This window comes from Myotis brandtii, unplaced genomic scaffold (genome assembly GCF_000412655.1).
Source record: "Myotis brandtii unplaced genomic scaffold, ASM41265v1 scaffold456, whole genome shotgun sequence".
NCBI lineage: Eukaryota > Metazoa > Chordata > Mammalia > Chiroptera > Vespertilionidae > Myotis > Myotis brandtii.
In genome coordinates, this window is record NW_005367431.1 from 3,324,924 (window position 1) to 3,326,931 (window position 2,008).

Below are 2,008 nucleotides of genomic sequence, written 5' to 3' on the forward strand. Positions count from 1 at the left end.
GGGAGAGGGATAGAGAGTTAGAAACATCGATGAGAGAGAAACATCAATCAGCTGCCTCCTGCACACCCCCTACTGGGGATGTGCCCGCAACCAAGGTACATGCCCTTGACTGGAATCAAACCTGGGACCCTTCAGTCCGCAGGCCGACGCTCTATCCACTGAGCCAAACTGCTTAGGGTCTTTCCTACAGTTTTTAAGAACACCTTGTTCATCTTTCACCAGGGACCTGCCAAGATGGGCCGTGTTCGCAACAAGATCGTGAAGAAGGCAGCCAAGGTCATCACCAAGAAATACTACATGCACCTGGGCAATGACTTCCACACCAACAAGCATGTGTGTGAGGCGATCACCATTATCCCCAGCAAGAAGCTCCGAGCCCTGGTTGATGTGGCTCAGTTGGTTGACCGCCCTCCCATACACCAAAAGGTCATGGTTGGATCCAGGTCAGGGCATATACACATATCCAGGCTGTGGGTTTGATCCCTGGCTGGGGTACATATGGAGGCAACAAATAGAAGTTTCTCTCTCACATGGATGTTTCTCTCCCTCCCTCTCCCCCTTTCCCTTCTTCTCTCTCTAAAACCAACAAAGCATGAAAAAGAGGAGGAGGAGGAGGAGGAGGAGAAGAAAGAAGGAGAAGGAGAAGGAGAAGGAGAAGGAGAAGAAGGAGGAGGAGGAGAAGGAGAAGGAGCTCCAAAACAAGATATCAGGCTATGTCACATCTGATGAAGTGGATTCAGAGAGACTCCATGAGAGGTATCTCCATCATGCTGCAGGATGAGGAGAGAGAGAGGAGAGATAGTTTTGTTCCTGATGTCCCAGCACTGGATCAGAAGATCATTGAAGTTGATCCTGACACTAAGGAAATACGGAAGCTCTTGGACTTTGGCAGTCTGTCCAAACTGCAGGTCACTCAGCCTACAGTTGGGATTAATTTCAAAACACTACGTGGTGCCATTTGAATCTTTCTGGTGTAGTGTAATATTGTCAATAAACCATGGACAACCAAAAAAAAAAAGAAAAAAGTACACCTTGTTCTTCTCTTCTTAGCGTTTAAAATATCCAATTCTATATTTGTTTAATGTCTGTTTATCTCCTTTTCTGGGACAGAGATGATATCTAACTGTTCATCAAACACAACTCCCAGGATTCAAATATATACATATATAGCCCTGGATGATTTGGCTCAGTGGTTAGAGGATTGGCCTGCAGCCCGGAGAGTCAAGAGCACATACCTCCGTTGCAGGTTCCCCAGCCCCTGGTAGGGGAGTGTGCGGGAGGCAACCAATCTAATCAATGTGTCTCTCTCAAATTGATGTTTCTCTCTCTCTCTCTCTCCCTTTCTCTTCTATTCTCTCTAGAAATCAATGGAAAAAATATCCTCTGGTGAAGATTAAAAAATACATTTTTAAAATCCTCACCGGAAGATATTTTTCCATTTCTCCATTGACCAGGAATCGAGCCAGCCAATACTTTAACCATTGAGCTATACTGGCCAGGACTCATATATATGTGTGTGTGTGTGTGTGTGTGTGTGTGTGTGTGTGTGTGTATCCTCACTTGAGGATTTTTTTTTTAGAGAGAGGAAAGGAGAGAGAGAAACATCAATGTGAGAGAGAAACATCCATCAGTTGCTTCCCTTATATGCCCTGATTAGAAATCCAACCTGCTACCTATATGATGTACGGGATGACGCTACAACCAACTGAGCCGCCTGGCCAGGGCTCAAATATTTTTTAGTAAGAAACAAAATAAAGAATCCTAAAGCCATGAGTCAGTTGCTTCCAAACTTTTGTATCCCTAAAACATATTGCAATGGTGTGTTTCCCAATATCATCCTTTACATAGGATTAAAACATTCATGTTCCTCTATTGTAGCATTATCACACCAAGTAATAGTTGGCAATCTGTGAGCTCATGAGGGCAAGGACCTTAGCATATCAGGTTTGTATTTCTAGTATTTGCAAGTGCCCACCACAAAGGCGTTCAATAAATGCTACTGAATGAT

The 2,008-nt window shown here is 44.2% G+C and overlaps 1 protein-coding gene across 1 annotated transcript; it reads left to right on the forward strand.

Annotated features, from left to right (window-relative positions):
* Positions 1–234: 234 nt before the first annotated feature.
* LOC102263643 (40S ribosomal protein S17-like) lies at positions 235–962 on the forward strand. Its single transcript, XM_005875148.1, has 2 exons — positions 235–390; positions 711–962. The coding sequence occupies exons 1-2, from the start codon at positions 235–237 to the stop codon at positions 960–962; spliced, it is 408 nt and encodes a 135-aa protein (XP_005875210.1).
* Positions 963–2,008: the final 1,046 nt, after the last annotated feature.